This window comes from Bubalus bubalis, chromosome 1 (assembly GCF_019923935.1).
Source record: "Bubalus bubalis isolate 160015118507 breed Murrah chromosome 1, NDDB_SH_1, whole genome shotgun sequence".
NCBI lineage: Eukaryota > Metazoa > Chordata > Mammalia > Artiodactyla > Bovidae > Bubalus > Bubalus bubalis.
In genome coordinates this window covers 193,175,148-193,186,855 of record NC_059157.1, presented here as the reverse complement: position 1 = coordinate 193,186,855, position 11,708 = coordinate 193,175,148, and the positions used below count along the sequence as shown (strand labels likewise).

Below are 11,708 nucleotides of genomic sequence, written 5' to 3'. Positions count from 1 at the left end.
GCACAGCTAACCATGAGCCAGTTTCCATGATGTAAATGAGTGAAACACGGAGGTCATTAGGCTGAGCTGGCTCTAATTCCTTGGTGGCCTCTGTAAGCAAAACAAAACGGAAGCCTGAAAATGCCTCAAGGTGACAAAATGGGAACCTAAGGACTGATAGTCACAAAGAGCCACCTGGGCCAGAAGCTGAAGACAGTGCACAGTTTCCTTACTTTGCTTCAGCCTTCTCTCCACGATAGTCTGTTCCTGAGTGCCTGTCGGCCGGGCCACGCTCAGTAATTCTGGTTTGGTGATTTCCCATTCAAAGAGTTCTTTGTCTCAAACTGAAATAATTTTTTTTTTTTTGGCCTCTTTTTCTCTCTTAACAATACTAAATAGACTGCACAAACAGTTTTATGCTAAATAAAAATCTGAGCGCTGAAGAATTGATGCTTTTGAACTGTGGTGTTGGAGAAGACTCTAGAGAGTCCCTTGTACGGCAAGGAGATCCATCCAGTCCATCCTAAAGGAGATCAGTCCTGAGTGTTCACTGGAAGGACTGATGCCGAAGCTGAAACTCCAATACTTTGGCCACCTGATGCGAAGAGCTGATTCATTTGGAAAGACCCCGATACTGGGAAAGATTGAGGGCAGGAGGTGAAGGGGACGACAGAGGGTGAGATGGTTGGCTGGCATCTCCGACTCAATGAACATGGGTTTGGGTAAACTCTGGGAGGTGGTGATGGACAGGGAGGCCTGGCGAGCTGTGGTCCATGGGGTCTCAAAGAGTCAGACACGACTGAGCGACTGAACTGAACTGAAGGTACAAGTAGCAGTTGATCAAGGCGAGAATCAAGTTAGTATGAACTTGATTCATTCAAGTTCATCAAGGTGGATGAACCTAGAGCCTACTGTAGAGACTGAAGTAAGTCAGAAAGGGAAAGATGAATATTGTGTATTAAGGCAGGTGTATGGAAAGTAGAAAGATGGGACTGATGAGCCTATTTGCAGGGTAGCAGTGGAGATGCAGACGTAGAGAACTCACTTGTGCACACAGTGGGGGAAGGAGAGGATGGGAGGCACTGAGAGAGGATCCCGGAAACACACACATTGCCACGTGCAAGATACGGAGCCAGGGGGAATCTGCTGTGTGACTCAGGGAGATCAACCCAGTGCTCTGCAACAACCTAGAGGGGTGGATGGGATGGGAGGTGGGAGAGGTTCAGGAGGGAGGGGACGTAGGTATCCCTGTGGCTGACTCATGGTGATGTATGGCAGAAACCAGCACAATACTGCACAGCAACCATCTTCCAATAAAAATTGAAAACAAATTAGTATCAGTAGAAACACATGAAAATGGAAGTAGTGGCTTTAGAAGCTGGAATATCTGTTGCTCTCAACTACTCCAACCCCACTCTGGCTGCCCCCGATGAGAGATGTTATTTCTGTACTCTTTCTGTATCTGTTAAATAAAATCTAGGCTAAACTTAGATGCTCGATGATCCTTTTGATGTAAGGGAGTCTTAAGGAAGGTGCAGAGGGTGTTCTCTATAAGTAAGGGGCTAAGCTTGGCCAGAGGAAGCTTCAGCCCTATTCCAGGACATCTGGGAGGTAACAGTGAAGCCTGAACATCCTTGCCTGAGAAGACTGTCCTCAATTACTTGTTTGAGGGTCAGGTTACCTAGTCCATGTTCGTGTGTGAGTATGGTGGCGGCCTTGGCCTAGCTGGTATTAGCTGGACCCCTGGATGGGCTGGAGAGCAGGGCCCGCCATGAGGGCAGTGGGCCATGCCTGCGTGACCACCCCTCACCAAGAACCCTGGACATCAAGGCTGGGTCGAGCCCACTGCTTGGTAATACCCCTTGTGTCTGACACAGGCTGTTTGGGGGAGAAATACGTGGTGCCCCCAGGGTCTGCAGGGAGACGTCAAGTCCCAGCTCCATACTGGGCTTCTTAGACCCTGGGCCATGAGACCTTTAACCACTGCTGAACTGAGTAACTGTCCACCTTTCTAAAACCATGTCCTTTTGAATATAATAGCTGTTTGCCTAGTTCTCGGTCCTTACAGTGAATTATTGAACTTCAGGATAGTCTGGGGACTTCCTGAACCTTAAAGACCGAAGTATGTATACTTGGTTTAGCATCTAGAAACCTGTATTGGTAATACACCATGTCAGTGCCATAGGAAGAAACACTCTGGTGGCCAGAAGCAGAAAAGTCTTCAGGGGTCGAATGAATGTGGTAGTATGAGCACCACAAACCCAAATCAGGTCACTCTGAGAGGGGCACGGGAGAGAGAAGGTCTGGGAGAGACTCCTGAGAGGACACCCCCTGTGATGGGCATGGAGCACGTGAAGGGCCTCTTGGAGGAGACCTTTGAACTAAGATGGGAAAGAGAAGAAAGAGCCAAATGTGCAAAGTGCAGATGGACAGAGAGCACCAACGACTCGGGCAGGGTGTAGAGGGACCAGAGGCCACCGGGCATCCTGCCGAGTGACCACCAGGTGGAAGTCAGTGCAGCTGAGAAGGATGAGACCAGATGCAGGTGGGCTCAGATCTTGCCAGAAACCCTGCAGTTTGGGCTCCATTGGACTCACCTCGGCATTTTATCAGAGGCCAGAGCTCTGTGCACACAGCTTGGGTACCAAGGATGTTTGTTTACATGGTCGCTTCTGCCTGAATTTCAATTGGTGTGGGATCACCAACTTTTAGGATAGAAAAAGAATAGGGCTAATAAACACAAGCCATATGGTAAAAATGCTTACTTGATACAGTATTTTTTCCGTGAACTCTGTTTTCCTCTAGCAATGTTTGGTGTTAGTGAACGGTATTGCACCAATGGGTGTTTTGTGGTTGATACTGCTTTATACTTACATAAGATGGCATCATCAGGGGAGGCTGAGTGAAAGAAGCCCATATGACCTCCTGTGTACCACTCTGCAATTTTAAATTGGTTTCAGAAGTTAAAAATTCACCCAACTCATCCAAAGTTCAGTGAAATCAATACTGTGAAAATCTGGGCGCTGTCCTTTACCCTGGTCAAAGCTATTTCAAGGCCTTCTTGCTGGAAAAGCTTGTAATGGCGGAGGACCTGCTCTCCCTGTGACCTCCGGCCTGTGCTCCCTCCCTAGGGAGAGGGTTCTAGATCCCACAGCGGAGGTTCAGGCAGCAGCCCCGCCCCGCCCGGTCAGGCTCCCCCCACAGTGGCTGTAACCCCCCAGCTCCCATTCACTTACTCTGGAAGGCGATGGCCTCGTTGTTGACCAGTGCGTCGAGGCTCCTGTACTCCTTGCGCAGGAAGTCTCGCAGTGCCCGGATGCTCTGCAGGTCAGTGATGTCCAGCTGGTGGAAAAGGGGGCTCGGGCCCTTGGTCTGCAGCTGCTGTGTGGCTGCCCGACCCCGCGCCTCGTCCCGTGCCATGAGCACCAATTTCCCCGGGAACCGCCGACACAGGTCACGCACTATGGCAAAACCAAGGCACTTGTTGGCCCCGGTGACCAGCGCCACTCGGGTGGAGGATGACATGGCCTGTGGGCAGGGCCCTTTGGAGTAGAGCTGACAAGGCTGGAGACCGATGGGGTGGCGCAGCGTGGGACGTGGAGACCCGCCACATTCCAGAAGGCAAAGAACTGTGTCCTGGGATCCAGTGCAGTGATTGCTTGAGAAGGAGGAGGCCCTGCCATCTACCGGCTTAAGGAGGGATCAAATGTTCCAACACCACTCCTGGCTCCACCTCTTTCCTCATGCTGTACCCTGAGCCAAAAGAGAGGACACAGCCCTCTTTTTCTTTAAACTTCTTATTTTATATTGGACGACAGGGCTTCCCTGGTGGCTGGGACAGTCAAGAATCTGCCTGCAATGGGGGGAGACCCAGGTTTGATCCCTGGGTTGGGAGGAGCCCCTGGAGAAATAAATGGCAGCTGACTCTAGTATTCTTGCCTGGGAAATCCCATGGACAGAGGAGCCCAGTGGGCCACAGTGCATGGAAGTGCAGAGGGCTGTGCATGGAACCGCAAAGACCTAGACAGGACTGGGCGACTAGCACTTTCACAGCTGATTGACAACGTTCTGAGTTCTCACCACAGTTTCAGCTGGACAGCACAGGGCCTCAGCCACACATATACACGTATTGGTTCTCCACAGTCTCCCCTCCTTCCCAGGCTGCCACGTAACACTGAGCAGGTGTCCCTGTGTTAGGGAGTAGTATCCTGTTGGATTTTGGTTCAAGGTCATCCAGGAAGGGGGCCGAACCAGGACTCTCTGGTTCCAGATGTTTGTCCTGAAAAATTTTAAATAGAAAAGTGGAACTAATACTCGACACCCACAAGTCCACCAAATTAGCTTCCACTATTATGAGTAATGGAGCAGATTCACCATTTAAGAGTTTGCACAAAGGGACATTTATAAAGAATTATTTATTTTTATTATTTGTCATCCATTCCACTTTTCCTCCCCTGGGATCACAGAAGAAGTCAGAAAACTCTTTACAAGATTAGCAGCCCTCTCCTAGTGAGACCTTGATCTGGATATTTTGATTCCTCTTTCTTTTTTCTGCACAGCGATAATTTTGTCAGTGTCTGTTTGGTGAATCGGGGACAGCAATATAAATGGATCCATGGTGTAGCCGTGAATGAGCTCACCATTGCAGAACTTTTTTCTCAGAAATGAACTCTCCGTGAGGCCCCTCGGCATCCGAGGGCAGAAGGGCCAAGTACACGGGGGTCTCTGCTCCTTCTTCTGGGCTTTTGGGGGCTTTGGGTCCTGCCATGTCGGTTCTCACCCACCCTGGGCAGCAGGCATTCAGGAGGATCTTGTCCCCTCCTCTCTGCTCACTCAGTTTCCTGGCGTGGATTCTGGACAGGACTGTGACTCCGATTTTCGACACTCCATATGCGGTATCGGGCCAGCCCTCCTTCCTGTGCACCCCGTTCTTTGTGTCTTCCACAAACTTGTTCATGAGCCCCACCAGCTCCTCCTCCGTGATGGTCTCACTTCGAAACTTCTGCTGCAGTTCAGGGCTGCATTTCTTTAGAGAGTTGACACTGACAAAGCTGGATACATTCACCACTCTGCCTAAAATTGAGCACAAATCAGTACATAGAAAGGCGAGCACGAGAAGGATGATACCCAATTGGGGACAGGACTGACCTCTTGAAAGAGGACATTAGGGAAGGAAGGGAATGTATTTTGGGAGGGGGTTCCTCAATGAGTCTTATCTTTTTTATTATTATAAGTAACAACATGTTACTTCTAATGTTTTTAAAAATTAAGCTACATCTAATTATTTTAGAAATTACCAGAATGAACTATTTCACTCAAACTCAATAAAGAAGTCATGACCAGAGGAAGAAGTCTGTGAACCTATTACCCAGCATGACTTGTGAAAAGTATTTTCAAAACTGAACTATTTAAAATCTCTGGAAATGGTCCTGAGTGTGTGCAGCAAATGACGAAAGATTTTTTTCCAGACTATCTCCAATACCTCAGGTGAGAACAGAAAGAATCTATTTCGACCATGACTGCTCCTTCCTTTCCTCCTTTCTGACCGTAGCAATGGAAACTTCACTCTGGGATGGTGCATCTGAGACGCAGGACTCCCTCCCTGCCAAGGGGCTGTGGCATCTTCCCACCATGCGGATGACATCACATTTCTCATCCTGTTCCTCAGCTACCTGCTGCAGAGGTTCAGTTCCTGGTAAGTGTACCTAGGAGATTAGGACTTCCTTCTCCAACCCAGTCCTCACTCGTGGGACCAAGGCTCTAACCTTGGGCTGGGCATCTTGAGAATGCCCTGAGACTATCACTGGTCATAGCAAATATCCTTTTTTATCAGCACAAGAGACAACTCTACACATGGACATCACCAAATTTTTGGTCAATACCAAAATCAGAACGATTACATTCTTTGTAACAGTTAGCAAAAACAAGACCTGGAGCTGACTGGGGCTCAGACCATCAGCTCTTCATAGCAAAATTCAGGCTTTCACTAAAGAAAGTGGGGATAAGCATTAGGCAGGTCAGCCACGACTTAAATCCAGTTCCCCATGACTATACAGTGCAGCTAATGAATAGATTCAAGCAATTAGACCTAGTAAACAGAGTGCCTGAAGATCTATGGAGAGAAGTCTCTAATACTATACTGGAGGCAGTGAACAAAACCATCCTAAAGAAAAAGAAATGCAAGAAGGCAAAGTGGTTGTCTGAGGAGGCTTTACAAATAACCGAGGAAAGAAGAGCAGCGAAAAGCAAGGGAGAAAGGGAAAGGTTCACCCAAGTGAATGCAGAGTTCCAGAGAATAGCAAGGAGAGACAAGAAGGCCTTCTTCAGTGAACAATGCAAAGAAATAGAGGAAAACAACAGAAAGGGTAAGACTAGAGATCTCTTCAAGAAAATCAGAAATATCAGGGGAAGATTCCATCCAAAGATGGGTACAATAAAGGACAGAAGTGGTAAAGACTAACAGAAGCTGAAGAAATCAAGAAGAGTTGGAAAGAATATACAGAACTATATGAAAAAGATCTTAAGGACCCGGATAACCACGATGGTGTAGTCTCTCATTCAGAGCCAGACATTCTGGAGTGTGAAGTCAAGTGGGCCCTAGCAAGCACTGTGATCAATAAAGCTAGTGGAGGTGATGAGATTCTGGCAAAACTGTTTAAAATCCCGAATATGATGCTATTAAAGTGCCGCACCCAACATGTCAGCACTCTTCGAAAACCCAGCAGTGGCCACAGGACTGGAAAAGGTCAATCCTCATCACAGTTCCCAAGTTGGGGAATACTAAAGAATGTTCAAACCACTGGACAATTATGCTCATCTCCCATTAGCTCAAAATCCTCCAAGTGACACTTTAGCATTATGTGAATTGAGAATTTTCAGATGTTCAAGTTGGGTTTAGAAAAGGAAGACAAATCAGAGATCAAATTGCCAACATTCGCTGAATCATAGAGAAAGCAAGGGAATTCCAGAAGAATATCCACCTCTGCTTCACTGGCTACACTAAAGCCTGGGACTGTGTGGGTCATAACAAACTGCGGAAAGCTCTTAAAGAGACAGGAATACCAGACCTTCTTACCTGTCTCCTGAGAACCCTGTATGCGGGTCAAGAAGCAACAGTTAGAACCCTGTCTGGAACATCTGATTGGTTGAGAAAGGAGTATGACAAGGCTATTGTCACCGTGTTTAACTTTTATGCAGAGCACATCATGTGAAATGCCGGGCTGGACGAGTTAACAAGCTGGAAATCAAGATTGTGGGAGAAATATTAACCTCAGATATGCAGATGGTCTCTAATGGTAGCAAGCGAAGTGGAACTAAAGAGCCTCTTGATGAGGGTGAAGGAGGAGAGTGAAAGAGCTGGCGTAACGCTCGGTATTTAAAAAATGAAGCTCGTGGCATCTGGTCCCATTAGCTCACGGCAAATAGGAGGGCAAAAGGAGGAAGCAGTGGCAGAGCTCCTCTTCCTGGGCTCTAAGACCACTGCGGATGGTGAAGCCAGCCATGAAATCAGATGAGAGCTGCTTGGGAAGAAGCTATGACAAACGCAGACAGGCTGTTAAAAAGCAAAGACATCACTTCGGAGAATCAGGGGACACTTAGGAGCTGACTCCTGCGGTCCTAGTGAACCAAGTCTTTGAAGGGGTAGCACCTTCCAGAAGGCGTGGACAGGGAAACAGGTTAGAAGCTGAGTGTAAACTGTAAACACGTGTGCTCAATGTCTAGGCACTCTCTGAATCCTTCTTAAAGTATCTGCTTGTCTTACTTTGTGTGTTTAATGGGGGGTGGTTCCTCTCCTGGCCCCTTACGTCAGGGTAAACATTACAGTAGTTTAAGCTAGAGGAATGAGTTTGTTTTGTCCAGAACACCGAGCACACGGAAGGGCAGTGCTCAGATTAGAGATCTCTATTAGCCACACTCAGGGCTTGAACTTCATTCACACTTGTAGGATTTTGGGGAGGGGCAGTGAGCCTACCGAGAAAGAAAAGGATTCAAGAAGGGCAAGGGGTCCCTTAGGAGGGTTTACAAGTGTTTAGAGACAACAGCTGAGGGCCTGTTTGTAGAGCTAGGATGGGGCAGATGGCTGGGGAGAAACTCAGCTGGACGAATTTAGGACCTGGTCATGACAATAAGCAGGCAGGCTTACCTCCCACGTATGGGCAGGGTGCCCTCCAGGTTCCTGGTGCTAGGATGACGGGATTAGTTACCAAGATGTTTTGGGGAAAGGACGAGTCTTTGGAGGGAAGGGGTGAACTGGTGGTGGTGCGGGCTCCACTAGCCTGTGTAAGAGGGGGACAGGGGAAAGAAGGTCTGGGAAGGACTCCTGAGGGAACTCCCCCTGTGATGGGCACAGAGCAGCTCAAGGGCCTCTTGGAGGAGGAAACCTCTGAGCTAAGATGGGAAAGAGAAGAAAGAGCAAGATGTGCAAAAAGCAGGTGGACAGACAGCACCAAGGACCTGGGCAGTGTGTGGAGGGACCTCAGGGTGCAGGACACCCGGCTGGGTGGAGACACGGTGGAGGCCAGGGAAGCTGAGCAGGAGCGGCAGGGGACCTGTAGATGAGGCCAGAGCCAGGTGGGCCCAGATCTTGCCAGAAGCACTGCAGTCTGGGCTCCAATCAGACTCACCTTGGGGCTTTATTAGAGGCAGGAGCTCTGTGCACACATCTCTGGTGCCGAAGAAGTTTGTTTTCAGAGTCACCTCTGCTTGAATGTGAAATGGTGTGTGTCAGCAGCTTTCAAGAGAAAAGCAAAGTGGAGTCAAGAAACAGTTCTCGCGGGGTAACATTCCATAAGAAGGCATCGCTCATGAATTTTGTGTACAACTAGTGAAGGTAAAAATCGGTTGAATTTTGTGCACAATACAATCAGTATTGTACCCGTGTGAATTTCCCAGTTTGATAATGAAGCATAGTTATGTAAGAACGCACCACTGGCACGGCGCTGTTCTAAGGGTGCAGACATGCGGCCTCTGTGTATCCGAAAGGGGCTGTGCATCAACCTGGAAAAGGTGCCCAGGATTCTGAGCCAGAGAAACTAAGTTCTCTCCGGCTAGAGAGCAGCCAATTCCTCGCAATTCCTCTAGCCGCACCCCCTTCCCCCTTCCCTTCTCCTTCTCTAGGGAGTCATTCTGGACCCCACAGGCGGGAGAAGCCCCTCTACAGCGATTCCCCGACAGATTTGGTCCATTCTGGACCGAGATGCTCAGAGCGGGTGACCGCCTCTCCTGGAGCACCCAGCCGCTTCTTACTCTTGAAGGCGATGCCCGCGTTGTTGACCAGCACATCGAGGCCCCCGTACTCCTTGCGCAGGAAGTCACGCAGGGCGCGGATGCTCTGCCGGTCGTCGATGTCCAGCTGGTGGAAAAGGGGGCTCAGGCCCTCGGCCTGAAGCTGCTGCACGGCCGCCCGACCCCGCGCCTCGTCCCGCGCCGTGAGCACCACGTCTCCCTGGAACTGCCGGCACAGGGCACGCACGATGGCGAAGCCGATGCCCTTGTTGGCCCCGGTGACCAGCGCTACGCGGGTGGAGGACGACATGGCCGGTGTGCAGGGCGTCGGGGTGCCTTCAGAAGGGAACCGCGGCTCTTGGCCTCTGAGCTAGATGCAGTGCGCGGAGCGATGACCCGCAGGAATCACCCCGGGGCGCCAGGGCTGAGGCACAGGCGCAGATGCAGGCTCCGCCCCTCGGGGCTGGGCTCCCTCTGACCCCCGGCGGTTCAGGGCACTTAGAGCGGGGCTACCTGCCGAGTTTTCAGAACAGTCCTGCTGAAAAGTGCTGCTGGCGATTTGCAGCCTGGAAGCAGAGCATCATTCTGATTGGTCGTGTTCTCTACGTTTAAACAGCCCCATCCTCATGGTTGGAAGCATCACCAACTCAATGGGCATGAGTTTGAATAAACTCCGGGAGTTGGCAATGGACAGGGAGGCCCGACGTGCTGCAGTCCATGGGGTCGCAAAGAGTCGGACATATTGACTGACTGAACTGAACTGAACTGAACTGAAAGTCAAGCAGAAGCCCTGGGATGTCTGTGGGATATTTTTATAAGACGTGGTGATGGATTGAACCAATCGTTAATCACTGAGTGTTTCTCTAGCCAGGTGCCAGCATCTCGTGAGTCTTAGTCTTCAGGTCACATGTGCTACCTACTGTCCTGTGATGGGGGTTATCACTGGCCTTGCTGGTAATAGTCAACTCTCACATGTAAAGCAGCCGTAGGAAGATACTGATAGGGATGACCAAGTGTGATGGGAGATGGAGGTCAAGTCTCTGCAGGGTGTAATACTAACGGAAAAGAACTAGTTGATGAAGAACTCGGCACAGCTAACCATGAGCCAGTTTCCATGATGTAAATGAGTGAAACACGGAGGTCATTAGGCTGAGCTGGCTCTAATTCCTTGGTGGCCTCTGTAAGCAAAACAAAACGGAAGCCTGAAAATGCCTCAAGGTGACAAAATGGGAACCTAAGGACTGATAGTCACAAAGAGCCACCTGGGCCAGAAGCTGAAGACAGTGCACAGTTTCCTTACTTTGCTTCAGCCTTCTCTCCACGATAGTCTGTTCCTGAGTGCCTGTCAGCCGGGCCACGCTCAGTAATTCTGGTTTGGTGATTTCCCATTCAAAGAGTTCTTTGTCTCAAACTGAAATAATTTTTTTTTTTTGGCCTCTTTTTCTCTCTTAACAATACTAAATAGACTGCACAAACAGTTTTATGCTAAATAAAAATCTGAGCGCTGAAGAATTGATGCTTTTGAACTGTGGTGTTGGAGAAGACTCTAGAGAGTCCCTTGTACGGCAAGGAGATCCATCCAGTCCATCCTAAAGGAGATCAGTCCTGAGTGTTCACTGGAAGGACTGATGCCGAAGCTGAAACTCCAATACTTTGGCCACCTGATGCGAAGAGCTGATTCATTTGGAAAGACCCCGATACTGGGAAAGATTGAGGGCAGGAGGTGAAGGGGACGACAGAGGGTGAGATGGTTGGCTGGCATCTCCGACTCAATGAACATGGGTTTGGGTAAACTCTGGGAGGTGGTGATGGACAGGGAGGCCTGGCGAGCTGTGGTCCATGGGGTCTCAAAGAGTCAGACACGACTGAGCGACTGAACTGAACTGAAGGTACAAGTAGCAGTTGATCAAGGCGAGAATCAAGTTAGTATGAACTTGATTCATTCAAGTTCATCAAGGTGGATGAACCTAGAGCCTACTGTAGAGACTGAAGTAAGTCAGAAAGGGAAAGATGAATATTGTGTATTAAGGCAGGTGTATGGAAAGTAGAAAGATGGGACTGATGAGCCTATTTGCAGGGTAGCAGTGGAGATGCAGACGTAGAGAACTCACTTGTGCACACAGTGGGGGAAGGAGAGGATGGGAGGCACTGAGAGAGGATCCCGGAAACACACACATTGCCACGTGCAAGATACGGAGCCAGGGGGAATCTGCTGTGTGACTCAGGGAGATCAACCCAGTGCTCTGCAACAACCTAGAGGGGTGGATGGGATGGAGGTGGGAGAGGTTCAGGAGGGAGGGGACGTAGGTATCCCTGTGGCTGACTCATGTTGATGTATGGCAGAAACCAGCACAATACTGCAAAGCAACCATCTTCCAATAAAAATTGAAAACAAATTAGTATCAGTAGAAACACATGAAAATGGAAGTAGTGGCTTTAGAAGCTGGAATATCTGTTGCTCTCAACTACTCCAACCCCACTCTGGCTGCCCCCGATGAGAGATG

General features: G+C 49.4%; 2 protein-coding genes across 3 annotated transcripts; both read right to left on the bottom strand.

Moving 5' to 3' along the window:
• Positions 1-680: 680 nt before the first annotated feature.
• Positions 681-4,051, bottom strand: LOC123466179 (carbonyl reductase [NADPH] 1-like). 2 transcript variants are annotated; one of them, XM_045166700.1, is made up of 3 exons: positions 3,216-4,051; positions 2,854-2,916; positions 681-2,684 (listed from the first exon to the last, which is right to left on the bottom strand). In XM_045166700.1, exons 1-3 carry the CDS (start codon positions 3,502-3,504, stop codon positions 2,638-2,640), a joined length of 399 nt encoding a protein of 132 aa, XP_045022635.1. In that variant the 5' UTR covers positions 3,505-4,051; the 3' UTR covers positions 681-2,637. The 2 variants fall into 2 exon arrangements, with proteins under 2 accessions (XP_045022635.1, XP_045022634.1); XM_045166699.1 differs by having other exon boundaries at positions 681-2,916.
• A 324-nt stretch (positions 4,052-4,375) lies between these two features.
• On the bottom strand, positions 4,376-9,872 carry LOC112586983 (carbonyl reductase [NADPH] 1). The gene is given in 3 exon segments (XM_045166704.1): positions 4,376-5,052; positions 8,604-8,710; positions 9,219-9,872. Coding segments are annotated over 3 exon segments (840 nt in total). The 5' UTR covers positions 9,515-9,872; the 3' UTR covers positions 4,376-4,615.
• Between the last annotated feature and the right edge of the window lie 1,836 nt (positions 9,873-11,708).

Bases quoted from the DNA above. Each gene is read 5' to 3' on its own strand.
- LOC123466179 (XM_045166699.1), bottom strand. From the start codon at position 3,504: ATGTCATCCTCCACCCGAGTGGCGCTGGTCACCGGGGCCAACAAGTGC. The intron at 2,917-3,215 runs GTAAGTGAATGG...TTAAAATTGCAG, and splicing joins CGAGGCCATCGCCTTCCAGA to AGTGGTACACAGGAGGTCAT.